The sequence below is a fragment of the Grampus griseus genome (genome assembly GCF_964374135.1).
Source record: "Grampus griseus genome assembly, chromosome: 8".
NCBI classification, from domain to species: Eukaryota; Metazoa; Chordata; class Mammalia; order Artiodactyla; family Delphinidae; genus Grampus; species Grampus griseus.
In genome coordinates, this window is record NC_139002.1 from 106,035,599 (window position 1) to 106,062,827 (window position 27,229).

Consider the following 27,229-nt stretch of genomic DNA (forward strand, 5'->3'; position numbering starts at 1 on the left):
CGGAAGAGGCGCGAACCTGGTGCGTCGACGCACCGGGCCCGGCCGGGAGCACCGCCCCTCGCGGCAGCCGGAACTCGGCGGCTCGGGACCTCGGCTGCTCCGGGCCCAGGCCGGACTGCGGCCATGGCGTCGGCGACCGTGGAGAGCTTCGTGAACAAGCAGTTGGACCTGCTGGCGCTCGAGAGGGACGCGGAGGTCGAGGAGCGCAGGTACGGCCGCCGGCCCGGGCCTCGGGTTCGGTCCGGCGGTTCCCCTAGGCCCCCGTACTCTCCCAGCTCAGACCTCGGGCGGACCTCCCTCCTGGGGGCTCGGCCTGACCAGCCTGGGGGTCGGGATTTGCCCTCCTGACTCCTCGAGTCCGAGTCGCGGCTGTGAAGGGGCTCGGCCTCCCACACAGATGGAAGCCTCTTCAACCCCCGGGACAGCCCGTTCCGTTTGGGGGACCCTTAGGAAGGGTCTGTTCTCCCCCTGAAGTTCCCCTCTGAACTTTGCCTCGTAGGTCCTGCCTCTCTCCCCATTTCCATCCCCAAAGTGTTCTCAGCCCTCTTCCGTCATCGTCCCCTCTGTCAGTGTCTGCGCCTGTTCCGTGCCAGGCCCCGAGTGAGATAGTCACTGATGGTCCCCTGGCGGCTGGGTTTGAGCGGAAGGGGCAGGTGGGAGCGGAAACAGTTCCCTCCCAGCGTGATAGATGCTGACCCGTGTGTGCAGGCAAAGTGCTGTGGGAGCAGGAGGGTGGACAGCTGAGGCTGGGGAGCCTTAGGTTGAGGCTGGCTTCGTGGAGGAGGTGGTGCCTGAGCACAGCTTGCAGAAAAATAGGGATTCAGGTGGAGGCGGGGGAGGATATTCCTGGAAGAGATGTGGGGAGGAAGGGCAGCCCTGCAGGCGAGGGTGGAGCCCTGAGAAAGCCAGACTTGTTTCCGTAGGGCTGAAACTTTGAGAGATGACACTGAGGCCTGTGAAAGCACCCCACATACATCAGCCCCTTTAAACCTTACGTCAGCTCTGCGAAGTTGGTTACTGTAATTCTCGTTTTATGTCTAAGGAGGCTGAGACAGAGGTTAAGTCATGTGCCCCAGGTAACACAGGTCGAGCCAGGATTTGAGTTCAGGCAGGCTGATCCCAGAGTTTGCACTTCACCGTTGTGCTACCCAAGTGGAGAGGATTTGTTTTAGAGGTTTTTGATCGTGATGGTTAAGAGCATTTGCAGTCCTGTCGACGTCAGTGGGATCCCAGCTCCATGATTTATGGCTGGATGACTTTGCAGCCTTAGTTACCTCATCTGTAAAATGAGATCATTCTCACAGCAGACCAGTGAGGTGGGAACACAATGATCTCTAAGTCAAGTGCTCAGCACGGTTCAGAGTACAGAGTAAGCACCCACGGGAAGATAGGCGGGGGCCAGATTGGGAAGGGCCTTGTGGAGAAGATTGTATGATATTCCTGTGCAGAGGATGGGCCTCGGTGCAGTTAAGCAGGTCAGAGAGGTAAATAGATTTTCATCTTAGGGGGGATCTGTTGGATGTTGCTGCTGGGATTGGCTGGGGAGAACCCAGAGATAAGGAAGTTAGGAAGCTCGGTTTAGTCCGGAGACGGCCAGTGATGTGGGCTTGAACCAAAGCTGTGGTGGCGAGGATGAGGCAGGGGTGGATTCTGGGTACAAATGGGAGGGGCCTGGTGGGACTCAGTGACACACAGGACTCAGGACAGAAGGTGAAGATGAGCGAAGGTTCTGTCTTGGGAAGCTGGGAGGAGGGCACAGATCGCGCTGGGGCTATAGGGGGGGCAGGTTTGAGGGGGGGCAGTTTTGGAGTTTCCCTGGTCACCCTTCATGCCTGTGCAGGATCTCCATCTGTTCTTCCTGCACGGTTGGAAGTGAAAACTGGTAAAATACAAATACTGAAGTCTCGACATGGGGTGTCTCCCAGGTCCTGGCAGGAAAGCGTCTCTCCGAAAGAACTCCAGAGCCGAGGCGTGTGCTTGCTGAAGCTGCAGGTATCCAGCCAGCGGACCGGGCTGTACGGACGGTTGCTGGTCACCTTTGAGCCCAGGAGATGCATGTCTGCAGCTGTGCTTCCCAGTAACAGCTTTATTTCCGGTGTGTGCATTTTTGACGTAGGTGGACTTTGAGTATTGCTGTCTTCAGATGTGGCTTGTAAAGACCAGGTCACATTCGACCAGTTGGGGAATAAAGCATTGTAATGGAAAGCTCTCACTGAGAAGTTCAGCAGTTACGAGGCTTTTTGGTAGTTTAGAGCAGCACTGCCCAGACTGGCAGCCACTAGCCGCGCGGGCTTATGGAACGCTCGCGGTAGGGCTAGTGATCGCTGCTGGTGTAAAATAGGGCTAGTGATCGCTGCTGGTGTAAAATGCACATGAGATTTTGAAGATTTAGTGCAAAAAATTTAGAATATCAACAGTAATTTCTTTGAAAACTGATTATATCTTGAAATGATAATATTTTTCATGTATTGGGTTAAGTAAAACGTGATTAAATTTACCTGTTTCTTTCGGTTTTTAATATGGCTACTAGAAAATGTAAAATTACACATGACTCTCACATGTCTCTTGAGTAGCCCTGGTCCAGATGGTTCAACGTGTGTAGTTGTGTATTCCCAGACCTTCCTTGTGCCAAGGATACTTTGGCTAAACTTGTGGCAGCTCTGCTGGAAAGGAGGGGCAGTTAGAAGAAGCTTCTTAAGCTCACACCTGGGATGCTTGTTTTATTTATTTTTATTTTTTCCTTTGGCCACGCCGCACGGCATGTGGGATCTTAGTTCCCTGACCAGGGATCGAACCTGTGCCCCCTGCAGTGGAAGCGCAGAGTCCTAACCACTGGACCGCCAGGGAAATCCCTGGGACGCTTGTTTTTGATCAGACCTGGAAACTGGGAGAGAGCAACACTGCCGAACACTGCACTTCCACTAGAAAAGTCTCTCTGCCTTGTTTTGGTGGTGACAGTTTGTTGGTTTCATATTTCGATTTTCTAGACTCTTGCCCCACAGTTTTTGGAATACGGGCTGGGTTTGGAGACAGATAGGAGGAGGGGAAGCTGCTGGTTTGGAGTCAGGTCTTACACTTTGCTGTTAAGTGGCCGAGAGTCAGTCACGTGTCCTCTGAAGAACAGAACCAAGGGGATTATAGTTGAGCTCTCGGCCTCGCCATCAGGATGAGTGGGTGGGACTGAATGTGCAGGGCGTTTGTAAACTCTGAAAACCAAAGGAATAGTATGTGTTCAGTTAGTAAGTGTTGCGGAGTGAATGACCTGAGAGGTTGATGAAAAGCTGATAAACAGGAAGTCAGCTGTTTATGTGAAAAAGTGTGGAGCTGAAAATCTGATGTGTTGCTTCGGCTTCTGATCAAACGTAGGTGGGGTTGTTAGTTTTTCGTCTCCTGAAGAGAAGTTTTAAGGCTCTGTAGCTGAGAGGTGTGAATTCTGCAATGTGGGACCCTACTCAGGGCAGCCGGTGGGGAAGTCACAGTCGGGACGGGGTCGCCTGCACTCAGCCTCACGGAGGTCCCCGTGCACAGAACCAGACCTCGGGCCCAGGGGCACTGCTGCCACCTGCTCTTTGTCTTTAAAAGTTGGGGCGGGAGACAGAAAAGATTCAAGGTGCAGATGAAACTCATTGCCTAGAAGGAAAAAAAAAAAAAAAAAGAATACGCCTCATGCTTGGTTGACGTGTGGCACGTACTCTGACTCGGAATAAATGGGGTGTGAGTATGTGGGAGGCCCTGGCTGCATCTCAGCGTGGATTCTTGTTTGGTCAGAACTGTCTGTGTTCAAGTGACAGAAACCCCGAGCCAGATGGGCTGGAACAGGAGGGGGACGCATGGGTTGTGATAGCTGGAAGGTGGCTGCACGGCTCAGAGGAGGTCACCTGGGCTTAGTTCCGCTCCGTGTTTCGGCTCCGCCCTCTCCTGGGTTGGCTTCCTTCTCAGGCCCCAAGTGGTAGCAGCTTCAGCCCTCACGTCCTCTCCAGTTTCTGGTCCAGGTGGGAAGGGTGAGGGCATCCTTCCAGCTGTCCACCCAAAAGTCTCACCACATCTCAGGGGCTCTGACTTGGTCCCTTGTCCATCCCCGAGCCAGTCACTGGCCAGGGGGCTTGGGAAGCCCTGATTGGCTCGGGTGTGGGTCGTGTGCTCCGTCCCGGCATCGGGGGAAGCCTCTCAGACTCGCCTGGTGATGGATGAATCACCAAACAGCTGTCGCAGGAGTGGGGAGGCCCAGCTGAGTGGGCAACAAACCACCCTCTCCCTCCTTCATCAGTGTTCCCTTTCCACCTGGAATGTTCTCCCCCAGGTGAGCTCGTGGCCCCCACTGTTTCCAGCGCCCACCCTGCTTACGGGTCACCCCTCAGAGAGGCCCTTCCCACACACTCTGCAATGGCACCCTCGTCCCTCTCCACCCTCTGCCGCACTTCATCTTTTTTTTTTCTTTAATACATTTATTTTATTTGTTTTTGGCTGCATTGGGTCTTTGTTGCTGCACGCGGGCTTTCTCTAGTTGCGGTGAGCGGGGGCTGCTCTTTGCTGCAGTGCGTGGGCTTCTCATTGCAGTGGCTTCTCTTGCTGCGGAGCGCTGGCTATAAGGCGCGCGGGCTTCAGCAGTTGTGACGCATGGGCTTCAGTAGTTGTGGCTCACCGACTCTAGAGTGCAGGCTCAGTAGTTGTGGCACACGGGCTCAGCTGCTCCGTGGCACGTGGGATCTTCCCGGACCGGGGCTCAAACCCGTGTCCCCTGCATTGACAGGTGGATTCTTAACCACTGTGCCACCAGGGAAGCCCCTGCACTTCATCTTAAATAAAGCCCTTGGCTCTGACCCCTGGTAGGTTTTCGTATTTGCTCCTCTCCTCCCTAACGTGAGCTCAGGGACCGTGTTTTATTCCTAATATAGACCAGCACCCAGAACAGTGCTGGGCACAGAGGAAGACTTTAAATATTTTATTGACTGTCATGTTTGTTTTAAACAGTTCATTGAGCTCCAGTAAATTTTCACATATGATGTCAGTTAAAAGTATTTTTTTTTTTACTGATTTCATTTCTAATGAAAGTAACAGATACAATGTTTGAAATATGCTGGAATTTGTTATATGAAGTAATTCACGTTTAATATTGTTCGGCGTTTATGTAACTGGTCCTTGCTTCTGTAGGTGACATAGTGGGTCTGTATGAGGAAGACAGTCAGTTGGCCACTGGGATCCTGACCCGGATCACCCAGCAGTGGGTCACCGTGGCCTTTGATGAGTCCCATGATTTACAGTTGAGTTTGGACCAAGAGCATTCCTACAGGCTGTTAAAACTTGCCAACGACGTCACTTATAAGCGACTGAAAAAGTAAGTGTGTGTGACTGGAAGTCACATGTGACGTTTTCCTTAAACACCTCCCTCCTGCTGGGCAGAAGAGGGCAGGCACATCCGTCTGGGGTCGGTCGCGTGCCCCTCATGGGAGGTGGCGGGCAGCAGCGTCGCGTGGAGCCTCGGGCGCTGGGTTAATTGCTGGTTTTCACTAAGCTCCTAATTTTCATTTTCTCCTTTGGCAGAACTCTGATTACCCTAAAGAAGTATCATTCTGGCCCCGCGTCCTCGCTCACAGAGGTCCTCTTCGGCGGATCAGACCCCAGCCCTGCCAGTGAGATACGTAAGAGCTTGTGGTTTTCCTTTTCTGGTTGAAACCACCATGGACAGGATCTCGAACAGTGAGACCCTGGGCCATTTTAGCAAGAGTTTGAGAATGTACAGAGAGAAGACATCTACCTTAGTGTCTTTTTATAAGCTTCTTTGTGTGACTTGCTAGAACTAAGTCTCTTTCCTGTACACGGCGTCAAAGAAGTAGTTCATTCCATTTCTTTTATGATGTTCTTTCTAATATATCTAAATATCGAATATTTTTGTTTTGAAATGCGAGGGTATTTCTTCTAGCCCAGTGCCCTGTGAGAACAGAGGATGACTGATCATGCTTCATGCTCGATAGCATTTTTTTATAGTTTGAAAAGTCTCAGTTCTAAGTGCATTTGATTATTTTCTCAGTATCCTGTAAATTGAAGACAGTTTATTTCTAATTGTAAGAGTGCCGTGTATTAGTCATAGAACGTTTGGAAATAAAGAAGCGTATAAACAAGGGAAAGAAATCACTCGAAAACCTGCCACTTAGAGTGAGCCTCACTGGTACGTGTGTGTATTCTTCTAGTTGTTTTTCCACGTCCACATAGAACAGTCTGACTTACATACAGACACACGCATGTGTCCATGTACACCCCCCCCCCCGACTGTTCTCACGGTGCTCTGGGCAATTTCTCATCTCCTTCAGTGTCCTGGAGAAGCTCATTTTGAGAGGAGTTTATCACCTCATCAAGCAGCTGCCCGTCACTGAACCACCCCGTAGGTGTTGGACTTGGCTGGTTTTTACAGTATAGCTTCAGTCATTCTCACACAAGGGCTGCCCCACACCCTTTTCCTGTCACGCCGGTGCTCGTACCCTGGCGGTGTGTTGGCTCTTAGCTCAGGGCTGCTTTGTACCTTCTCAGATTCCAAAAGCACTCACATTTCAATAAGATTTTATTTCTGCCAACTGTTTACCGAGAGGCTACTATGAGCTGGGAAGGGAACTAGCATTGTTTTTGCTGTGTTTCAAGGAACAGGATGTGCCCTGGTTGTAGCCAGCGTCCAGGGGAGAAGGGAACACGCAGGAGCTCTGGGTCGGATGCTCCGTTGCTCTCTCCGAGTCTCTTTCCGTCTTAACCTCCGGGTCGGTGCCCTATGCCCGTGGGGGTCAGCACGCTCGTCTCTGCTGTGGGCACCGCGGGGCGGAGGCTGCGGGTGCGAGACTGGATGCAGCGGCACCTGCTCTCAGAGCACGGAGCTTACGAAGCAGGTCATTAGAATCGGCCATGGAAGATTCAGAACAGAAACATGGTCCTGGATCTGCTCATAATTCTTGTTTGTTTTCATCGTTTTACGGGCGCTTAAAAAGGGCCACTATGGTAGAAATGAATCTGTTCCCAGAAACATTTACTTTACAAGAAGCTGTTATTCTGGAGCATGAGTTGGCAGACTTTTTCAATAAAGGGACAGATGGTAAACATTGTAGGCTGTGCCGGCCGGTGCGACGGCGGGCTGCTGGGGACAGTGTCCCGGGACACCTGCCTCACTGAGCAGGCGGCCGGCTGGGCTTGGCCTGCGGGCCACAGTCTGCAGATTCCTGGTCCAGGAAAACAAAGCAGGTTGATTTTGCGTTGACTGGCCGACCCCTGGGGAGGGCCGGCTTTCTCCCCGTTACAGCCCGTATTTCTGTCGGCACATGCGGGGTCAGGGGCGGGGAGTGCCGGGTGACGGGGAGCTGGGTCCTCACTGTCGCTTGTTCCGCAGCGCCCCTGACTTTCTACAACGCCACTCTGGACGCCTCCCAGCAGGAAGCGGTCTGGTTCGCGCTGTCCCAGAAGGAACTCGCCATCATCCACGGGCCTCCTGGCACCGGGAAGACCACCACTGTGGTTGAAATCATTCTCCAAGCTGTGAAACAGGGCTCAAAGGTGGGCAGTGGGCACCGTGTCCCCGCCGGCACCCCTCACTCTGGTCTGCTGCGCTTGCAGGTGCCCAGCAGGGCCCCAGCCTGGGCTCTGGGGGACTCGGTCGGCAATGTTCCTGAGTGTTTACTGACTGAGCACTGGGCTGGGCCCTTTTCAGTCTCTGACAGCGCTTGGGACTGTTGGTCTGGGGTGGTGAGGTCTGGGTTACTGTCGGCCAGGCCACAGTCCAGGAGCCGCGTCTGCTCAGCACCCATGCTCTGTGCTCAGACCCCTGCTGGGCATGCCGGGTGTGCAGGTGACCAGGGACTGTCTGTGCCGTTCAGGAGGAGACCGTGCAGCCAGTTCCCGGAGACAGAAGTGTTTTGGTTGATCAGGGGGTCTGGTGAGTTGTGCAGAGTGCAGGTTACCGGTTTCCGAGATGTGGAATGTGATATCGTGTATTGTTGTTCACTTAGATTTTTAATGGTTGAGAAAGGATCTTTCATCCTCATCTGTATCAACACAAGTCATCGTGGATTCTGAGCACATGGAAAGCTTTTTAGAAAACCTTTCTGGGTCGTAAACGTTGGATAAGGATAAGAATTAGAGCAATATGGTCCACATTTGCAGGTTGACATTTCCTGGGTGCTTCCTACGAATGAGGCACGTTTCTCAGTCTTTCCAGAGTTCGCCCCTTTAATCCTCACAGAAGCCCCGGGTGCGGGGACTCCATGGTCTCGGGCCCCGTCCCTCCACAGTGGGTGGCAGAGCCAGGACTCAGACTCGGGCGACACTCTCCCCCGAGCCCCTGCTCCTGCAGGGAGATCCATGTTGGTTACAAGGCCACGTCCAATGGTCTCCTGCAAATGACTGTCTTGGCAAGATGTTTACCAAGAAAAGCTGGTGAAAGATGACTTACTGGCAGGGAGCAGATTTGATGGTTTAATTGGGTGCCTCTGTTTCAGGAAACAGTGAAACAGGAGATACCTGTGTTCACGCTTTGGTGCAGACCGCCTTTGGCCACCTAGATGGGGTGGGGACTCTCCTCTCTGCCTCCCCTTCCTGCTGCACCCCCTCCTAAGAGCCAGACTGCAGTTCTGGAAGCAAGATTGAGCCTGTTCACGAAGGCTTTTCCTCATTCCGCTTTGTCAGACGATAAAGTGACTTGATGGGTGATGAGACGGGTGTCCCAGCCCTGATTATCTCAGGGCACTTGGAGGCCTTTCCTTCCAGTTGCCGGGCATCCTTTCTGGTCCTTTGGAGCCTAACAGGTTCTTAAGACCCGAGGTCTAGTATCCAGATGTTGTGTCAGTTTCCAGTAACTCATGTCCTGCAGACTGTCTGCATCCGTCCCTACAGCCGGACGTTTACACTGTAACGTTACTGGTTGTGCACGTTCCACCCTCCTCTCTTTAACTTTTGGACTTTCCATTTGCTTAATAGAAACTTAAGTGATTTCGTTAAAAAAGAAATCACCAAGCCCGAGTTTGCGCTGTGCTTCCCCAGGTTCTGTGCTGCGCCCCCTCTAACATCGCCGTGGACAACCTGGTCGAGCAGCTGGCCCAGTGGAAGCAGAGGCTCCTGCGCCTCGGGCACCCCGCACGGCTCCTGGAGTCTGTCCAGCAACATTCCCTGGACGCGGTCTTGGCGCGGGGTGACGGCACCCGGATTGTGGCTGACATCAGGAAGGACATCGACCAGGCCTTCGTGAGTAGCTCTCAGCCGGTGTCTGCTCTGCGTGTGGTTTCGTGATCTGCAGTCTTTGCCGGGAGTACACTGTATCCTCTTGCTTTTCTCTGGCCTTTGCCGATTCATGTACTTATGTTGAACGTTGGGACTGCCCCTGTGCTCAGCACTGAACAGGGACTCACCTGTCTTCAAGATAGTTTCATGAAGAGGCGAGCAATTGTCTTGCAGAAAATATTCCTCTTAAGGATTCCCTATGTCTGGCATGTTGGCTGGATAATATCGACCAGCAAAAAAAAAGCAGCCTGAAAATAAAAATTCAGAAAATATGCATCCTCCCTAAATTTCTAGTCCATTAATATAAAACATGGTGTAATCCTTGTGAAAGAGAACTAGGTAGGTGATAGGTTAATCTGAGATGGAGTTTTCTCGTGCAGTTCAGAACTTTCGAGCTCTTTGGTTCTCTAGTTTACACGTCCGCCCCCAGTTCCCTTAATCGCGTGTCCTGCCCTGTATTTGCTCACCGCCAGCCCATCTCACTGCCTCACATTTCTCTCCTCGTGTCGGGGGCTGGTGCAGAGACTCAGCCTTCCCCACGGACCTCTGGAATAGTGGGAACCCCAGGGATGGAGACCAGGACACACGCATGTTACTGAAGGTTAAAGGCGCTGTAGGAATTTGCAGTGATGTGATTCGCGCTGTCACACATGTGGATGATTTCATTTTCCTTTTTTAATAAACTATTTAATTAATTTATTTTTGGCTGTGTTGGGTTTTTGTTGCTGTGCGCGGGCTTTCTCTAGTTGCGGCGAGCGGGGGCTGCTCTTCGTTGCGGTGCGTGGGCTTCTCATTGTGGTGGCTTCTCTTGTTGCAGAGCACTGGCTCTAGGCGTACAGGCTTCAGTAGTTGTGGCTCGTGGGCTCAGTATTTGTGGCGCACGGGCTCAGTAGTTGTGGCGCGCGGGCTCTAGAGTGTAGGCTCAGTAGTTGTGGCTCACGGGCTTAGTTGCTCCGCGGCATGTGGGATCTTCCCGGACCAGGACTCGAACCCGTGTCCCCTGCACTGGCAGGCGGATTCTTAACCACTGCGCCACCAGGGAAGCCCAATTTCATTTTCTTGTTCCTTTTTAAATCCATGCTTTTTGGGACCTCCCTGGTGGCGCAGTGGTTAAGAATCCGCCTGCCAATGCTGAGGACACGGGTTCGAGCCCTGGTCCGGGAAGATCCCACATGCCGCGGAGCAACTAAACCCGTGTGCCACAGCTACTGAGCCCGCTCTCTAGAGCCCGCGAGCCACAACTACTGAAGTCCACGAGCCACAACTCTTGAAGCCCGTGTGCCACAACTGCTGAAGCCTGCACACCTAGAGCCCGTGCTCCACGAGAGAAGCCACCGCAATGAGAAGCCTGCGCACCGCAACAAAAAGTAGTCCCCGCTCGCCGCAACTAGAGAAAGCCCGCATGCAGCAATGAAGACCCAATGCAGCCAAAAATAAATTAAAAAAAAAAAAAGTCCGTGCTTTTCAGAGTTCTCTTCTCTGTAAGTTACACCTCCCTCCTGTCATTCTGGCTAAAACCCCTTCTCCAAAGCAGAAATCACAGATAAGGAAGGGGTTACGTGTCTTTTACATATGGAAGTAAGTCAGGGTCTAGGTAGACATTTTGGGGGCTGAAGAAAATATTTTACTCTCTTGACAAATGTGGAATAGTGAGAGAAGCTCAGCTTCTCTCTGTATAAGCTACTAAGTCCCAAATCCTGGCACGAGCAGGTGCTTTTTCTTCCCCAGGAGTATGTCTGATGGATGACTGTGCAGGGTAGGGCTGGGCTCCCACCCCCGGGCTCGGCTGAGCTTACGGTTCTTGGAGGACCTACACTCTCCCTTTCTCCCTCTCCCTGTGGAGGTGACAGTGGCTCTAAGGCCAGTCAGGGTGTCACCTGTGTGGATCTGATGCTCCTTCAAGAAAGACTTTTGACTTTTTAGCGCATTTGAAGGGACTTACATGAGTGGACCAACTGATGAGAAATAAAAGCATTTTGTGAATTAAAAGGAGCTAAAATAAGTGCAAAGTCGAGCCAGAATTATGATGTTTTCTTTGCTTTTCTTTACAGGCAAAAAGCAAAAAGACCCGGAACAAAAGAGAGAAAAGTAATTTTCGAAATGAAATCAAGGTATTAAGGAAGGAGCTGAAGGAGAGGGAGGAAGCAGCCATGCTGGAGAGCCTGGTTGCGGCCAACGTGGTCCTCTCGACAAACACAGGTGCGGGGACGGGCCTCCAGCCCGTGTGGCCTCGAAGAGGGCTGGGGGTGTGCCCTCTTCCTTGGTTTTCTGGAAGAGTTGGGTAGAATTGTCTTTACAATTGGGTAGAACACACCAATTCCAGACCTTCTGGGCCTGCAGTTTTCTCTGTAGGGAGGCTTTTTCTTTTTTTTTTGGCCACACTGCATGCTGGTGGGATTTTAGTTCCCCAACCAGGGCCTGAACCTGGACCATGGCAGTGGAAGTGCCGAGTCTTAACCCCGGAACTGCCAGGGAAGGGGACTCCCTGTAGGGAGGTTTTTAACTGCAAATTCAACTTCTTTAATTGATATAGGATATTCAGGGTGTCTCTTCTTGAGTGAGCTTGTGTCTTTCAAGGAATTTGCCCATTTAATCTAAGTTGTTCAATTCCTAGGCATAAAGTTGTTCATAATAACTCCTTATTTAAAAAATGTCTATAGCATCAGTAACAATGTCACTTCTTTTGTTCCTGATGTTGGTAATTTGTATCCTCTCTTTTTTCCCTGATCTTTTGGCAGGAGGGTTATTAATTTATTGATCACCTCAGAGCACTGGCTTTTGGTGTCACCAGGTTTCTATGTTATTTTTCTGTTTTCTGTTTCATTGATCTCGGCATTGGTTCCTATTATTTCCCTCTTCCTGCTCACTTGGGTCTAGTTTGCTCTTCAATTTCTGTTTTCTTCAGCTGGAAGCGGAGATCATTGATTTGTATTGATTTGAGACCCGTTGTGTTTTATACTATAGGCATTTAGTGTTATAAATGTTTCTCCATGTACTGTTTTCACGGCATCCCATAAATTCAGATGTATTGGTTTTCATTTTCATTCATTGTGAAATATTGTCTCATTTCCCTTTTAATTTCTGTTTTTGACCCATGATGGTTTAGAAATGTGTCATTTTCTTTCCAAATATTTGGAGGTTTTCCAGATAGCTTCCTATCATTGATTTCTAATTTAATTCCATGTGGACAGAGAACGTACTATGTACGGCTTGGATCATTTCATTGAGACTTATCTTATGGTCCAGAATGTGGTCTCTGTGAATGTTCCACGTACACTGGAAAAGAATGGGCTGTCTGGTTTTGTCACAGCGTTTTCTAATGGTTGGTGACTGTCGTTCAAGTCTGTATCTTCCTGATGTTCTGTCTGTGTGTCCTGTCACCGAGCGAGGGGTGTTGAAATCATCTGTAACTACGCGTTCGTTTATTTCTCCTTGGAGTCTGTCAGCGTTTTCCCTGTGGCCTTTGTAGCTCTTTTACTTGGGGCGTAAACGTCATGTTTTCTTTATTAATTAACCAGTTTATCATTATGAAATGACCTTCTGCATCCCTAGTGTGTTCTTTTGTTGAAGTCTGCTTTGGTATAAAGATAGCCACTGCAGCTGGAGACCACACTTAGCTGCTTTAGGCCTTTCTAACGTGGCCGCTTGGTTCTTAAAAGCCAGCAAGTGAGAGAGTCTTGTTGCAAGATGGGTTACAGTCTTCTGTAATGTTACCATGACGTGACACCCCATCATCTTTGCTATATTCCTTTGGCCAGAAGCAAGGCACGGGTCTGGCCCACGCTTAAGGGGAGGGTATTCCACGGAGTGTGAATCCCGGGAGGCCAGGGTCAAGGAGGGGGTTACCTTAGGGTCTGTCTGACACAGCCTCTCATGGGGACTACTCTAGGGAACGGAGTCCAGGTTCTGATTGACTTTGTAATTATTGTTTCACCCAGTTGCCTTTTAAATCAGATAGGACAAAACCAGAATTACAAAAATGCTCTCATACTGTCTTTTGTACTTACCTATGGAGTTGCCTCTGTTGGTGCTCTTTGCTTCTTGGTGTGGATTTGAGTTACTGTCTAGGGCTCTTCACGTCACCCTGAAGGACTCCCTTTAGTATTTCTTGAAGGGCAGGTCTCAGCTTTTCTCTACCTGGGATTATCTTTTTTCTCCTCTTGTTTTCGAGTGACTCTGTTTTTAGACGTAGCGTTCTTGGTTGGCAGCCTTTTCCTTTCAGGTGTTTGACTGTGTCACCCCCGCCTCTCGGCCTCTGTGGTTTCTGCTGAGAACGCAGGGTTAGTCTTACTGAGGATCCCTTGTACGTGACAGGTTGCTTCTCTCCTGCTGTTCCTTCTTTGTCTTTCGGCAGCTTGACTGTGGTAAGAGTCTCGGCGTGCTCCCTTCGGGTTAAGCACGTGGATGTGTTGAGTCCCCTGGATGTGTGCATTGTTTTCCATCAGATTTGGGAAGTTTTCAGCCATTATTTTTTCCAATATTCTTTTGGCCCCTTTCTTGCTCTCCTTTCCTTCTAGGGCTCCTATTATGCACACGTTCGTGTACTTGATGGTCTTCAAGGTGCTGGTCATGGGATTCATTCTTTATTCTTTCTGTTCCTCAGACTGAATAATTCAGTTGGCCTGTTTCCTGATTCTTCTGCCTGTTCAGATCTGCTGTTTAGCCCTTCCAGTGAATAACAGTTATTGTACTTTTCAACTGCAGACTTTTTTTTTTTTTTAAATAATTTCTGTGTCTTTATCGATAGTCTCTATTTGGCGGGACGTCATTCTCAGACTTCCCTCACCCTCACCTCCTGTGGGCGCAGAGCCCCAAGGTGAGCCATAGGTGAGTGCGTAGGGCCTCCTCTGGTCTTTCCCGAGTGTGCACACAGCCCTTACACGAGTGTGGCTTCTAGGTTCTCGGCCACGTGTCGGAGCTTTCAGAGCCCACAGACGTCTCACTCCCCAGGTTTTCCTTCAAAGCTTCTGGTCATCCTGCTTTGCGCCAGCTGTTATCCTCGGCCTCCGAGAGCACTCGTGTGCAACAGTGGCCTCTGGTCGTTTCCCACTGACACCCCCTGGGGAGGGGCTGTTTGCACAGGGCGAGCTCCAAGTCAGGTCAAATAAAGACAGTCTTGCGAGTGGGACCTTCCAGGGAACCAGCAGCAAGTCTGACAGTGACAGTTCTCTGGGGGCGTGGCTTCGAAGGAGTTCTGTCCCCAGTGGGGCAGGCCACTGCTCTTCACTGTGACTGCAGGCCATTGGTTTCAGGGCCAGCACAGAGCTGGGAGCAGTGCCTGTGCCCAGGAATGCCACAGAGCCCACTCTGCTTGCCCAGAGTTAGTCAGTTTTCGGAGCATACACTCCTGGATTGCTGTAAGCGTTTGATTGATTTCTGGAGTTCTGAAAGAGTCAGTTCTGCCAGTTCTGCCAGTGTTCTCGTTGCTCTGGTGGTGGAGGGAGTTTTCAGAGGCCCTTATCCAGCCGGTTCTGCTCACATTCTTCTCTGACTGACTTCAGTGCAGCACCCGCTGGAAATCACAGCTGCCCCTCCGTGCAAGGTCAGCATGTGGCCTTTTAGGTCCCTCCTGGTTAGACTGGGGAACTGGAATGCGATTCCTAGAAGCGCTTCCCTCTGCAGCGTGAAATCACAGCCATAATCCAGGCACAGCTCTTAGCCATCCAGAGCCCCGTCCAGATTCTGCCCTCTCTGCAGACAGACTCCCTAACCGTCTCTGAAAAGTCGGGCTCAGGAAAGTTATCGAGATGTAGGTCTTAATCATAAGATAATATACGTCGTAGCGTCATTAATCTAGGGGAGAAGGGCAAGAACTCACATTTGTAGCGTCTGTTAAAGCCTCTCATCTTGTGGCAAGCACTTGATACGTATTATTTAACACGTGCTACATTTTTATATATGTATCTGGGTAACCAGTATGTGTTATTTGACACATCCGTGCTCTGTTAGCATGTGGTGTGTGTAACAGTCTGTTTGTAGGGGTCGGGTGGCTTGCCCAAGGCCTCACCGCTGTTTGTGAGCGTGGGCGCGGGCCCCGGGTCTCGCCCACACTGGACCTCATTCCACTGTACGGCTCTTGTGTTCCACGGAGGAGGCACTGGTGCAGTGGTTCTGTGTTGCTGGTACGTAGGGGTTTTCCTCTGGGTGAACGCCCAGCAGTTCATTTTCTGTGTGTTCAAGAGAACACCTAAGAAGAGAATTAACTAAATTCTAAATTCAGAAAATGATACAGAAATTACATTTAGAATTAAGACAGCCTTCCAAGGATTTGGGGTCCCAGCCCCAAAGCGGTGATTGATTTTGGTGAATGAAACGTTGGAGTGGCCGTGACCAGGGGCGCACTGCTTCACACTTACACGTGGAGTGGCTGGAACCGTGAGCTCCGGAACGTCCTGCCCAGGTTTTATTCCAAGGTGCAATCATATTACACGAGCCTTAATACAAGACTAGATGATGAAACAGTGGCTTGTTGGTGGCTCTTTTGGGGTGACTGCAGCCGGTGTATCCTGTAAAGGCTTACGGTTCTGATTTCGACCAGGTGCCTCTTCGGACGGCCCCTTGAAGCTGCTGCCAGAAGGCCACTTCGACATGGTGGTCATTGACGAGTGTGCCCAGGCCCTGGAGGCCAGCTGCTGGATCCCCCTGCTGAAGGCCAGGAAATGCGTCCTGGCCGGAGACCACAGGCAGCTGCCCCCCACCATCTTCTCTCACAAGTAAGGCCCCTCCGCCCCCAGCTGCCACCCCTGTGTCTATCCCTCGAAGCCCAGCCCAGAAGCCCCGGGCTTAGCCGGAGGTCCTGGAGGTGCTGGGAAGCCTGGCCGATGTGCTGACTTAAGGATGTGTGGTGGGCAGGTGGCTCCCTGGGCATCTGAGCCCCCACTTTGGCGGAGGGAAAAGCCTGGGGTCCCCCTGATCGGAGGCGCGGTTTCAGTTACACCGCACAGAGGAAGTAGGGTCTCAAGATATATGACTCACAGATCCCAGAAGAGGGGACGCGGCCAGCAGGGGAGGGGCAGCCGTCCAGCCCAGGTCACTAGAGAGCGGCTAGCAGACCTGTCATTTATAAGCTGGTTGGGGCCGAGGCCGCTGGCTTCTCCCGGGCTTCACTCTCAGGGGTGGCTGTAAAAGGTGCCCCGGGCGAAGCAGAGCGGGAGCGGGAGCCCTGAGCTCGGGTCCTTCCCTGGGCGTGCGGGCTCTGGTGTGAGCTGGGTGGTCACACCGTGAGGCCGCCCGGGCAGCAGCTCCGAGAGCAGTGGTGTTTCTCATCCCGCCGGGGGTGCCGTCCTCCGTGGGCTCCTGTACTTGCTCGTTCAGACGGCAGCTTGGTCAGACGTGTGCTCCCTGAGGTCGGGGGTCGAGTGGTGTCCATGCTTGTGGCCCCAGAACCGGGCGCGTGCTCAGTCCCTGCCTGTCGAGTTGACGTCCTCTAACGGGGCGGCAGGTGGGGGTGCGCGCTCGCGCGGGGGTCCCGGGGGAGTGTGACTGGCTCTGGCTCATTGGCCCTCATCTGCAGGCACGTCCTTCCGCTGAGGACATGAGGGGTGGCTCAGGGGACTGCGCTCCTGCCGCTGTAGGGCCGCAGCAGTCAGTCCCTGGTGGTGTGACTGCTTCCCGGGTGCGGCCTGCTGCCGCCACTGGGCCTCTTCACCCCGTCCGCAGACCCCCAGGGCTCCGGCCACGTGGGCCCCTCCGTCCCTCCTCCCCGGGTGTCGGGCCCCGACCGCCCTTCATTCACTTCTCTGTCATCCCCGTTGACGGCTCGCTCGCCTGGCTTTGTCAGCACTCGGCACTCCTGGTGGTGGTGTGTGTCAGTCCATCGTTTACTTCCCAGCGGCAGTGTGAGGCCTGTGAGGCCTGGGGACAAGGCCTGGCACTTGGCGTCCCTGAGCAAACTGGCCTCTTCCGGGCCAGCTCCCATGCCCAGGTCCAGAGGTGGCTCCCAGAGGCTGAGGCCCCCGCGAGATCAGATGAGCAGACCTCTCCCTGCTGCTGCTGTTGGAGACGAGGGTCTTCTCCAGTCCGTGCGAGGGAGGCCGTCGGTGGAGCTCGCAGGAGGGGAGTGGCGACCCTGGAGCTGAGGGGTGTGCAGGTCAGGGTCCCCCAGGAAGGGGCGTCCGGCCGGGGGCTTCAGAGTGAGGGCGCAGAGCGTGGGGTAAATAGAGTGGGAGACGGGGGAACGTGGTTTGGAAGATCGTCCTGGTGGGAGCGGGCGTGCACGTGGGGAGGGGCTCGGATGCTCTCCAGAAGCGGGGCCTCGGGGGCGTCGATTCAGCAGCTGGTTCCGGAGGAGGCCCGGGGGGTCCTGGGAAGCGGGTCTCTGGGTGGATGGTGTGGGCTCGGGGAGGGGGCACCGTATGGTGTCTGTGGAGAAAGCAGGGTGATTTGGGGGAAGTCTGTCTGTGGGGTCGTGCTGGGTGTTTCTGGGTTTGTGGTTGGGGCTGGTAGTCACCTCACCCCTCCTGTCCTTGGCGCTGCTTTTGGTTGGTACCTTTATTAAACAGCGTTAACTGCAGAGGCCTGGTCAGTTATGGAGGGAGGACGGATGCCTGGGTAACACTGGACACTTTCCCTCCGTGGTGAGAGGAGGCTCTGGAGCCTGGCCGCCTGACCTGGTCCTGGCTCTGCGGCTCACTGGCTGGGCGGCCTCGGGCTGGCCTCACTCTCCTCATGTGGAACAAGGGAAGCGTACCAGTAACCGGCTCAGGTTGTGTGAGGATGAGACGAGTTAATCGGTGTCAAGTGCCCAGAGCAGTGCCTGGTGCGTGGGAAGCACCCAGCAACTCCTGTTGTTAGTAGTGGACTCCTGACGGCCGGAGTGTGTTGGAATTTTCAAAAACTTGTCTGTGTTAGTTCCCTTCAGCTGCTGTAACAAATTACCACGAACTCAAGCAACGGGGCTTTGTTACCTTACAGTTCTGGAGGTCCAGAATCAGCCTCTGCGGCTTGAGATCAAGGTGTGGGCGGGGCTGGTTCCTTCGGAGGCCCCGGGGGGAGAGTCCGGGCCTTTGCCTCTCCCGGCTTCTGGAGCCACCTGCCTGCCTCACCTGTGACCCCTCCTCCGTCCTCAAAGCCGGCTCTGCAGCATCTTCAGGGCTCTCTTGTCACATCGCCTCCTCTGATGCTGGCCCTTCTGCCTCCCTCTTAGGAGGCCCTTGTGATGACGTGGGCCCTCCCGGATGACCCGGGATCATCTCCCATCTCTGCTCCTCCCCTTTGTCACTGAGGTCCCATGCTTGCAGGTCCCAGGATTAGGACGTGGGCACCTCTGAGGGGCCGCACCCTTAGTTCTAGGTCAGAAGTGGGCGGCGTGGGTTGCGTGCTGAGGTTTGAGGACTGCTTTCCTCCCTGGCCCCTGGTTTAGGCTGGACTCAGGACTCAGACCCTCCTTCCTTGTCCTCTCCTTGGGGCAGGGCCGCACTGGCGGGGCTGTCGCTGAGCCTGATGGAGCGCCTGGCGGAAGGGCACGGCGCCAGGTCGGTGCGGATGCTGAGCGTGCAGTACCGCATGCACCAGGCCATCGCGCGCTGGGCCTCGGAGGCCCTGTACCACGGCCAGCTCACGACCCACCCTTCCGTGGCCGGGCGCCTCCTGCGGTGAGTGACTCGGCTACACCCCCGTCCCCTGTGTCACCGGAACCACGTTCCACAAAGATCTGAGCGTGAAAGGCGCTTCTGAGACTGGATTTCTGCATCTTGTCCTGGAGAGCTGGGTCGGGCTCCTGCAGTCTGAGGTCCCTTGCTCTCTGCACTCTCTGCACCGCCCGTTGTCCTGTCGGGGGAGAGGGGCAGCTGGGGGAGAAGGGCAGCGGGGCTTCTGTTCCTGGGACCCCAGCGCCGCTCTGTCGCCGGGGCCTCGTGTGTTCAGTCTCACCTGTGTGCAGGGATCTCCCGGGAGTGGCTGCCACAGAGGAGACGGGTGTCCCCCTGCTGCTGCTGGACACGGCCGGCTGCGGGCTGTTTGAGCTGGAGGACGAGGATGAGCAGTCTAAAGGGAACCCCGGTGAGCCTGCCTGCAGAGGCCCAAAACGACCCTGGGCTGCTCTTTAAAGATCGAAGCCCCTCTCAGCTGCCCGCGTCAGAGAGGAGCGGAGCGAGCAAGGGGAGCAGGCGACGGCGCGGCGCTCCTTGGGGCGGCGGTCCTGAGCCAGACGCCCTGGGAGGTCGAGTTCTCGACGGGTGGGCGGCCCCAAGTCAAGGGAGCGGGTGGGCCCAGGCCGCGTCCTGTGTGCTTGTTCAGAACCGAGTGGCCTGGCGCGGCCTGGCTTGGCCTTGGGACGCGACCCTGGCTCACTCACAGGGCTGCCAGTCAATGGGTCGCACGGCCGTTCTTCCACTAAGAGGAGACTCCCGTCAGCTGTGGGTCCTGTGCGCTGTTTGCTGGGCCTGGTGGCCCCTCTGCCCCAGGTTGTTGGCTTGCAGGAGTCAGGCCCAGTGTGAGAGCAGCCTGTCGTCACAGACGGAAAAGTGCTTAAAAAACAGGCGTCGCCCCGCCTCGTGCTGAAGAGTCGTCCATTTCCCTCCAGGTGAAGTGCGCCTCGTCAGTCTGCACGTCCAGGCGCTGGTGGACGCCGGTGTCCAGGCCGGCGACATCGCCATCATCACGCCGTACAACCTGCAGGTGTGGGGCTTCGCTGTCTCTTGTGTGTCGGGGCGACTTGCCGCCCCAGAGGGGCCAGAGGACGAAAGCTCCAGGGTGGAACTGACCACATCCTGACTGGATCCAGGGCTCAAATGACCTCAGCAACGGCCTCCGTCCACCTGTCCGTGTTTTCCGCCTGCCATGCCATCCCCTGCCCCATCCTGGGCTCTCGCCTGGTTTGCTGTGTCGGCTGCGTTTTCAGGCCTGCCCTCGGGGGCCAGGCAGCCTCAGCACGACGTCGTCCTTCCAGGGTGGTCCCGGGGGCGCCGCCTGTCTCTTTATGGCATTTCCCACGGGAGTCTCAGCTTTGAGTCTTATCGGTCCGGCTCAGGTTGTCCCGTCCCTGAGCCGCTGGGATGAGGGGTCCTCGCCCCTCCTGGGGTCAGCCTTCTGGCTCGTGGGGCACCACGGGGCTGGCGCGGCTCCGGAGGCTGCCTGAAGGAAGGTCGGGGGCGCGGCTGTCGCCTGGAGAAGGCGGTGGGTCGGGACCAGCAGACACAACAGGCGTCTGCTGCCTTCTCTTGGGCTTTTCTGCCGTTTCCCCTCTCCGTGCCTCTGTGCTCGTGAAGCAAAGCCTGCCTGCTTTGGTAGGAAAGACGTACCTGCTTCAAAGCATTCTGAGGCTGATCAGTTGCCGTCCCGGTTTGGAGGCGTCACACGTGGGGATGTCTGAGCCAAGCGAGATGGTGACACGCACGTCAGCGCTGGGGTGTGGGTCACAACTGCCACGTTTGTGTGCTATGTTGGTCTGTCGTGCGCACGCCCGTGGGAAGAGCGGTTCTCGGAAGCCTTCTCCCCGAGGCTCCTGCGGGGCCTCCCTGGGGCCTGGCAGCTCTGCAGGGCCAGGCCTCCGCCGGGCTGAACGGCAGCGCGTCCAGGCCGCCCCGACCTGGGCTGTGATATGTGGCCTCGCTTGGTGTTTCAGGTGGACCTGCTCAGACAGAGCCTCACGCACAGGCACCCGGAGCTCGAGATTAAGTCTGTCGACGGCTTCCAGGGCCGAGAGAAGGAGGCTGTGATCCTGTCCTTCGTCAGATCCAACAGGAAAGGTGTGGAGCCGGGACATCCCTGGTGGTCCAGTGGCTAGGCCTCAGCGCTTTCCCTGCCCAGGGCCCAGGGTCGATCCCTGCTCGGGGAACTAGGGTCCCGCAAGCCGAGTGGGGTGGCTGGGGAGACCGGGACGCTGCTGCAGAGAGGGCCCAAGAGCCCAGAGCTTGTCTCCTGGCCTCCAGGCCAGTTTAGCCTCAGGGCATGGCTTCTGCGGCCAGGGCGTGTGGATGTACCATCTGGTAAGAAAGCTGTACCCAGAAACAGTTGTTAGTTAATGGGCTCTGTGAGTCGTTTCCAGTACGAGGTTGGCAACAGATAAGAGGAGGGGATAAGCTGAGGTGGGGGAAGAACACACTGGAACGTCCCTGGCGCTTTCCCTCGTGTGTCGGCCGCAGCTGCAGCCCTGGGCTGTGTCCTGGGTCTGGGCTTAGGGAGAGGACTTTGTACCGACTTGGGAATGAGCGGCAGTCTGGAAGCTGCCAGAGCTCCAGGTGGGGCCGTGGGACGGTCCTAGACGGTGGCTGGGGGCTGAGGGGTGGGCGCTGAGTGACGGGGCCCCTGGCTGTGGGGGTGGACGGAGCCGCGTGGTCCTTCTCGGGTGACAGTCGCTGATGGGGGGAGACCTGCCTTCCTAGCCCTTAGTCCCTGCTCCCTGCGCCCCCTCCCGGCTCGTGTGCAGGTGAGGTTGGCTTCCTCGCCGAGAACCGGCGCGTCAATGTGGCCGTCACCCGCGCCCGGCGGCACGTGGCCGTGGTCTGCGATTCCCATACCGTCAGCAGCCACGCCTTCCTGAAGACGCTGGTGGACTACTTCACAGAGCACGGGGAGGTGCGCACAGCCTTTGAGTATCTCGACGACATCGTCCCTGAAAACTACTCCCGTGAGGGTGCCCAGGGCCCTGGCCAGGCCGACGTGAAGACCCGTGGCTCTGCCGCGACGGCCAGGAGGGCTCCCGGGAGCAGGCAGCCCACGGGGGCCGCGCTGGGTCGGAAGAAGCCGGGCACGGCGCCTTTGTCCTCCGAGGCCCAGCCTCAGCTCAGCCTCAACGGAGGCGGCCGGGAGGGGGCCAGGAGCAGAGATGGCGCAGAGCAATTCAGGGCTGTGATAACGGAGTTCGTGGCGAGTGAGAAGACACAGCTAGAGTTCCCTGCCTCCCTGGATTCGCAAGACAGGATGTGGGTCCATCAGATCGCGGAAGAGTACGGGCTGAGGCATGAAAGTGCCGGGGAGGGGAAGGAACGGTTCATCACCGTGAGCAAGAGGGTCCCAGCGGCCCCTGCGGCTCCAGCAACCCCGGCAGGGCCTGGCAGCAAAGCCCCTCTGTGTCCAGAGCCCCCCAGCCCTGCGCAGGCAGAGCCCGCCATCGGGGAGCAGAGCAGCCGGGGCCAGCCGGACCTGAAGGCGCTGCACCTGGATAGACTGCAGAGGGTGGGGAGCCAGCCGGAGCAGCGGGCCACGGGCTCCGGGCCGCGGAAGTTACCAGAAAAGAAAAAGAAGAAAGAAGCAGAAGGTAAGCTGGTCGGCTCGCGAGAACACAGGCGTGGCGTCCCCTTTACTGGGGAGTTTGCCCCACCACAGACCCACCTGCCACCCTCGAAAGAATCAGGACCCCTTCCCGGTGGTGCCCCTGCCCTAATCCTGCATTTTGTGCCCGGTTTCAGTCGGTGTGGTCTGAGTTCCCTGAGTTCCGTGCTAGTCACAGTGTCCTCTGTGTGCCCGGGGCCTCGCCTAGGGCCCGGCAGGTAGGGAGCCCTCAGAGCTTCTACTGCAGGTGAAGGGCCCGGAGGAGCAGCTGGGGTGGGCCCGGGGCCCCTGGGACGGAGGGGCAGCCGCAGCGCCCTGCTCCGGCAACGGCGCTCCTTCCACGGGCTCGCGGGGTCCCAGGCAGGGCCGCGCACTCCGCTGTCGCATCCCAGGCTGTGCTGGCCCTCTGCTGGGGCGCCCGGGGCCTGTTTACTCTGCACCCCCGTCCCGTACTGAGATTGAAGGTCCAGGGTCTGGATTTTCTGTAGACGCCTAGGTGAGCTCTGTCACAGCCGCTTCCCTCTTGGCAAGACCGCAAAGGCGGTCCCGTTCCCCGTATTCCTTGATGCCTGTGCGCAAAGCTGCGTAATTCTCAGCTTTCAGAGCAGCCTCCCTGCACCTGAGGGCCCGTCTGGACTCACTCCATGGCATTTAGTGAGCGACCTCCGTGTGCCAAGCCTTGCGCTAGTGAGCAAGACGGACGCCACCTCCGCCCTGTGGGAGCTGACACTCTGATGGGGGAAGGAGATGCTTCCCTCCTGTTTAAACCCCACTGAGAACATGTAACTGCCATGGAGGACGGGGGCCAGGAAGGCATGACTGGAGGAACTGGGCTTCCTTCCAGAGGAAGGCGTGGGCATGGCCACTTGAGGACCGAGCGCCCTGGGGAGACATCACCCCATTTCACAGCTGCTGGCACTGCTTGGGGTTTGAAACGCTTCTTCAAGCAGCCAGAATTATGGTGTAATTACAGAATTACGACCATATTATAATTGTATCTCTCTTCCTCTTCTGAGCATTTTCCTACAACTGTAAAAGATTTTCACACACCTGGTTACGAACATTAAGGTTTCATTAGCCCTGGCCGGTGAACGTGCAGGAGTTCATCTGAGCATTACCCTGGAGGCGTGGTAGTTCGGGGTTTTTATACTTAACGAGGTAAGGAGCATTCTCACATTTAAGTGCTTCTCTGGATTTAAGAGGATGAACTTCGTGCAGGCCTGCTCCCTGCACGGCCAGCCCTTTCCGGAGACTCATGCCTTCACTGCCTGGTGTGAGTAGTCGTCGGTTCAGTGAGGGACCCAGCTCGATGGTGCATCTGCTCACGCGCTGTGGCCCCGAAAGCAGGAGGCCGGGCGCAGCTGCCCGATAGGGCAGACGTGGGCCCAGTGGGAGACTTCCGGTCCGACTTCTTTCTCCTTGCCTGTTCGGGTGACGCCTTTCTCCCCTCAGGACCCATGGCCATAGATCTGCCCGCCGGGGAGGACTTTGACGCCCTGGTCTCGGCCGCCATCAAGGCTGACAACACTTGCGGCCTCACCGAGTGCACAGCCAGCGTCGTAACCCTGGGCCAGCTCTGTCTGCACTGCGGCCGCCGTTACTGCCTCAGCCACCACCTGCCCGAGGTACGCGGACCCCCGGGTTCGGGCAGTGGGGAGGGCGGCAGGGCTTTGTCTCCAGGACACAGATCCTGGGTGTATGCACCCCATATAGACTGGGCCTGTGCGCGTGTGTGTCAGCCACATACAGACTGTGGGCCTGTGCGTGTGTCACCGCGAAGCAGATTGACATCACCCTGCCAGGGAGGTGTGGGAGCCGGCCCTGCACTGGCATCTGCTCGGAGGAGGGTCTGGGCAGGGCTGCAGGAAGGGTTTTGGGCTCTAGCTGCCAGCCCTGTGAGGGTGTGGACCCTGCCTGCCCCCCACCCCTGGGAGCCTGTAGGTGAGGGTCCATGTGCGGGAAGGGTAGGGAGTCCCTCCGAGGTTGGTGCTGGGGCTTCCTGACCCCCAGGCTCTGCGATGGCAGAACTGGGGGCCTCTTCCTCCACCCCCAGCACAGCACTGCCTCTTGTGTCCCCCAGATCCACGGCTGTGGGGAGAGGGCTCGCGCCCATGCGCGGCAGAGGATTAGCCGGGAAGGGGTCCTCTACGCCGGCAGCGGGACCAAGGACAGGTCCCTGGACCCTGCCAAGAGGGCCCAGCTGCAGAGGAGGCTGGACAAGAAGCTGGACCAGCTGACCGGCCAGCGGAGGGGCAAGAGGAAGGAGAAGGGGAAGTGAGGCTGGGAACACCACCGCCTGCACCGCCTCTGTGTCTGAAGCTGTGGCTGCCGGTGAGCGGCGCTGCCCCCGGCGTCTTTCTGTCCCTGGCGGCAGCTCCTGGCGACGGTGCTACAGGCAGACCCACGCTGTCTCCCCGGTGACGGGGGCGGTGAGCTGTTCTGATGTGGTGGGTCGCGGTGGAGAGGCCATGGGGCACAGCTAGGGCCAGTGGCCGCTTCTCAGGGCTGTTGTAGGGAAGGCCCTGGACTGCTGCGTCCCCTTCCTCACTCCCGGCCCAGGCCATTTTCCGAGATCCCGCCCTCGGAATCACGGGCTGCTGCTTCCGGCGTTGGGAAGGTTCTGTTCCCTCGGACCCCTGCCTGGGCCTCAAACTCCATAAAAGTGATGTCCCCGCCGTCAGGGCTGGCCAGCGTTCAGCCCGTCAGGGGAGAGGGCGCCCAGGTGGCGTCTCGGAGCTGGCATGTGTCCTGCGTGCCCCCGTGCACGGCTCGCCCCTCGTTGGGGCTGTGACTTCACCGAGGCCGTCGTCTGTCTGTGCCCTCGTGGTTGCAGTGGCCCCAGCCTGACCTGACAGCCCTAACCATTCTGCTGCTGTGCAGGCCCTAGCTCAGGCCCGGGTGTGGTTTACAAAGGCTCCTGGGCCGGCACCTGCCCGTCCTCGGCGCTGTTCCTGGTGACGGTCTCGGGAAAGAGCCACCCCAGAGCGCCGGCGCTGCTGACCCCTGCAGACCCAGAGCCCCCGGAGGTGTCCTCCCGGGTCCTTCATTGAAGAGAACCCCAGGTGGATGTATTCTTTTATCCTCAGAGTTTTTTGTGTTTCAAAGGGATATAAGTGATTTAAAAACCAAATAAAAATATGTGCACGTTGTCCACAGTATGTGTGTTATGTGTTTCCGATGTTCGTTCTTCCCCTCTTTGCTCAAAGCATCACTTTCCGAAGTGGTTGAGAACCGGTGAGCACAGGACACTCGGGGCCTTAGGGGGGAGGTGGGCGCCGGCCACGCGGGGCAGCTCTTGTCCTGGGGACAAACGACAAGGGGGAGAAAACGTACCTGTTCTGCTTGATTTTCTACCAACTGGAATGAAAGTTTCAGGTTGGCAGGTGTAGCACTGTGAACTGGAGAGGAAAACACAGGGTCCGGCTCGAAGGAAGGACAGCACTGAGGACGGCGCTTTGCCTAGAGCTGCCGCTGGAGAAGAGGCCAGGCCTGCACGGGGCCTCCGGGCATCGGTCTGGCTCCTTCTCTGTCACCAACTGCACCCTCCCGGCCCCATCGTCATTCCCATCCCCGGGGCCCTCAGAGCCACTGGTGTTCAGGTGTCTGGGTTTTTGGCCTCAGTCTCCCTCAGGAGCACCCCCCAGATGCCATTTATCCAGCATCTTGATGGAGCCTGTCCTTCCCGCCAGGCCCACACGCTTGACCACCCTGCGTTTGCCAGTGCTGGGCCCCGCCCCCCGCCTGGCGGCCCTCCCTGTGCCCCCTCTCGTGGGGACGCCCCACCCCTGCCCAGGCCCGACATCCACTCTGCACCACGACCCCTCCTCCTGCCCCTTCCGTGGGCGCCTTCCTCACTGGCTCCCGTGAAGTGGCTGCAGGACTGAATTTTTCAGGAAGAGGAAGGAGTGGGGACCTGGGTGCATTGTGTCTTTAAGTGCCACACACGTTCTGGTGATGATTCATGTCAGCACAGAGGGCACTGCCTCGTGTAGAGGCGCAGCTCCCGCTGCCCTTGAGGGCCCAGGCTGGTGGGAAACGTGGGCGTGGCTACAAGGTCACAAGGTGTCTGCGTTTTAAGCATCGTTACATGGTTGCTGAGCGGTACGGTGGCAGCTTTTCTGCCTCCTGAGGGTGCTAATCTCCCTGCCTCTGTGGTAACAAGCCCCGATCCCCTTGCCACAGGGAGGCTCTGGGTCCTCAGCTGGATCAGAGAACATACGCTAACAGCCACAGGAGGGCCAGGTTCAGGGATGGGCCAGAATCCAAACAGGGCCCATCAGGGATCTACCCTGGGGTCCACAGACAGATGCTAAAAGAAAGGTGTTGGTTCTTCTTCCACTGGGGATGACCCACAGCCACCCCTCCTGCCATCTAGAGGAAGCCTGTCTGTAGGAGAGAAGGAGGCCAGCACAGAAGCAGCGCCAAAACGGGGTGTGGGGGAACAACCTGATCACATCGAGCACCTGGGTCCAGCCGCACCTGATCCCCAGCCCATTCTCAGTGTCCCGGACTAATAAATCCCCTTTTCTAGCCTTGGGTCTCCGTCTGCCTTGGGTTTCCGTCGCTAGCAGCTAAAAGGATCTTTGCTGACCCAGTTGTGCCCACGTCTGTGTATCTTATTGGGTCTATCCAGTCCTGGCACAGAGGCGGTGCCGAGTCAGGGCACCGGAAAGGGCAGGGCCTGTACCTTCGTCCCGTGGGCCATCCCGCCAGGAATGAGCTTGGCCATTCCTTGAGCATTCCTTGGCCTGCTCAGGCCATCCCGAAC

General features: G+C 56.1%; 1 protein-coding gene across 1 annotated transcript; it reads left to right on the plus strand.

Moving 5' to 3' along the window:
• The first annotated feature begins 58 nt into the window (after positions 1–58).
• Positions 59–25,564, plus strand: IGHMBP2 (immunoglobulin mu DNA binding protein 2). The gene is made up of 15 exons (XM_082659368.1): positions 59–209; positions 1,926–2,095; positions 5,152–5,335; positions 5,542–5,639; positions 7,367–7,530; positions 9,013–9,213; positions 11,301–11,448; positions 15,788–15,962; positions 18,660–18,842; positions 19,130–19,248; positions 19,772–19,866; positions 20,813–20,936; positions 21,617–22,447; positions 23,914–24,086; positions 24,542–25,564. The coding sequence occupies exons 1-15, from the start codon at positions 124–126 to the stop codon at positions 24,737–24,739; spliced, it is 2,949 nt and encodes a 982-aa protein (XP_082515494.1). The 5' UTR covers positions 59–123; the 3' UTR covers positions 24,740–25,564.
• Positions 25,565–27,229: the final 1,665 nt, after the last annotated feature.

Coding starts and splice junctions, on each gene's coding strand:
- IGHMBP2 (XM_082659368.1), top strand. CDS start 124: ATGGCGTCGGCGACCGTGGAGAGCTTCGTGAACAAGCAGTTGGACCTG. Junction 5,640..7,366: donor CAGCCCTGCCAGTGAGATAC/GTAAGAGCTTGT, acceptor CTTGTTCCGCAG/CGCCCCTGACTTTCTACAAC. Junction 22,448..23,913: donor AAAGAAGAAAGAAGCAGAAG/GTAAGCTGGTCG, acceptor TTCTCCCCTCAG/GACCCATGGCCATAGATCTG.